Source organism: Seriola lalandi, unplaced genomic scaffold, assembly GCF_002814215.2.
Source record: "Seriola lalandi dorsalis isolate HSWRI2012SDOR001 ecotype SW California unplaced genomic scaffold, Sedor1 jcf7180002047308, whole genome shotgun sequence".
NCBI classification, from domain to species: Eukaryota; Metazoa; Chordata; class Actinopteri; order Carangiformes; family Carangidae; genus Seriola; species Seriola lalandi.
This window is the reverse complement of record NW_019517871.1, coordinates 1-771: the sequence shown is the minus strand read 5'-3', so window position 1 is coordinate 771 and position 771 is coordinate 1. Positions and strand designations below refer to the sequence as shown.

Below are 771 nucleotides of genomic sequence, written 5' to 3'. Positions count from 1 at the left end.
TTTTCTTCTTCCTCAGTCAGGCTGCGGATGGTGTTCTTCGTCGTATCCCTCCAGGTCGTTGTGAATGACGTCACCGTGCTGATCCTGACACGTCCGCACCACCTGCAGGACGGCCGCCAGGCGTCGGTCCAAAGCAGAGAGGTGTGGCTCGGACAGGAAGGGGGCCACCGCGCCTGCCAGAGGATCCCGAGCCAGCGACTCCCGCATGACGTCACTCAGGCGGAAGCCAGGGAGAGACAAGAGACGCAGGCGGAGGAGGGTGGAGCGATGAATCCTACACAGCGGAGGAGAGGCGAAGGAGATCACAGAGAGAAACTGTAAGTTATAAAGGATTTGAATGAAATGATGCTTGAACCTCTCTGGGCCCCTTTAATCATGAGCGTTTCCTACTGACTTCTTCTGCCACACCTGGGGAACTTTATCCACTAGTTTCTTACAAGCTGTTTCTCTCATCCTGCATTTTGAAGTGTTTTTAGTTTGTTAGTTTTTTACCTGCAGCACTGTTGTAAAGGAGCCAGAATAGACGGCTCATCCCGAGAGTGACGCCCAAACCTGGAAAACATCATCAACGACATCTTTAGTCATGAGAAAGCAACATAAACAAAACGTTGCCACGATGCACTTGGTTTAAAATGGCTTTTGCTGTTGTTTTTCTACTGTGACCACGTGTGGAGAGATTACTCACGCCCGTCCGTTATCCAGATGCAGCAGAAAAGTCTCGTTGCCAAATTTCTCAAACGTCTCGTAGTGATGTCTGTCCATGTTGCCTTC

At 50.6% G+C, this 771-nt stretch overlaps 1 protein-coding gene across 1 annotated transcript; it reads right to left on the bottom strand.

The window, feature by feature from the left end:
- Window positions 1-6: 6 nt before the first annotated feature.
- Window positions 7-762, bottom strand: LOC111648775 (extracellular serine/threonine protein kinase FAM20C-like). The gene is made up of 3 exons (XM_023398511.2): window positions 686-762; window positions 493-552; window positions 7-274 (listed from the first exon to the last, which is right to left on the bottom strand). The coding sequence occupies exons 1-3, from the start codon at window positions 760-762 to the stop codon at window positions 13-15; spliced, it is 399 nt and encodes a 132-aa protein (XP_023254279.1). The 3' UTR covers window positions 7-12.
- Window positions 763-771: the final 9 nt, after the last annotated feature.

Coding starts and splice junctions, on each gene's coding strand:
- LOC111648775 (XM_023398511.2), bottom strand. CDS start 762: ATGGACAGACATCACTACGAGACGTTTGAGAAATTTGGCAACGAGACT. Junction 553..685: donor CATCTGGATAACGGACGGGC/GTGAGTAATCTC, acceptor GATGTTTTCCAG/GTTTGGGCGTCACTCTCGGG. Junction 275..492: donor CCTTTACAACAGTGCTGCAG/GTAAAAAACTAA, acceptor TCCGCTGTGTAG/GATTCATCGCTCCACCCTCC.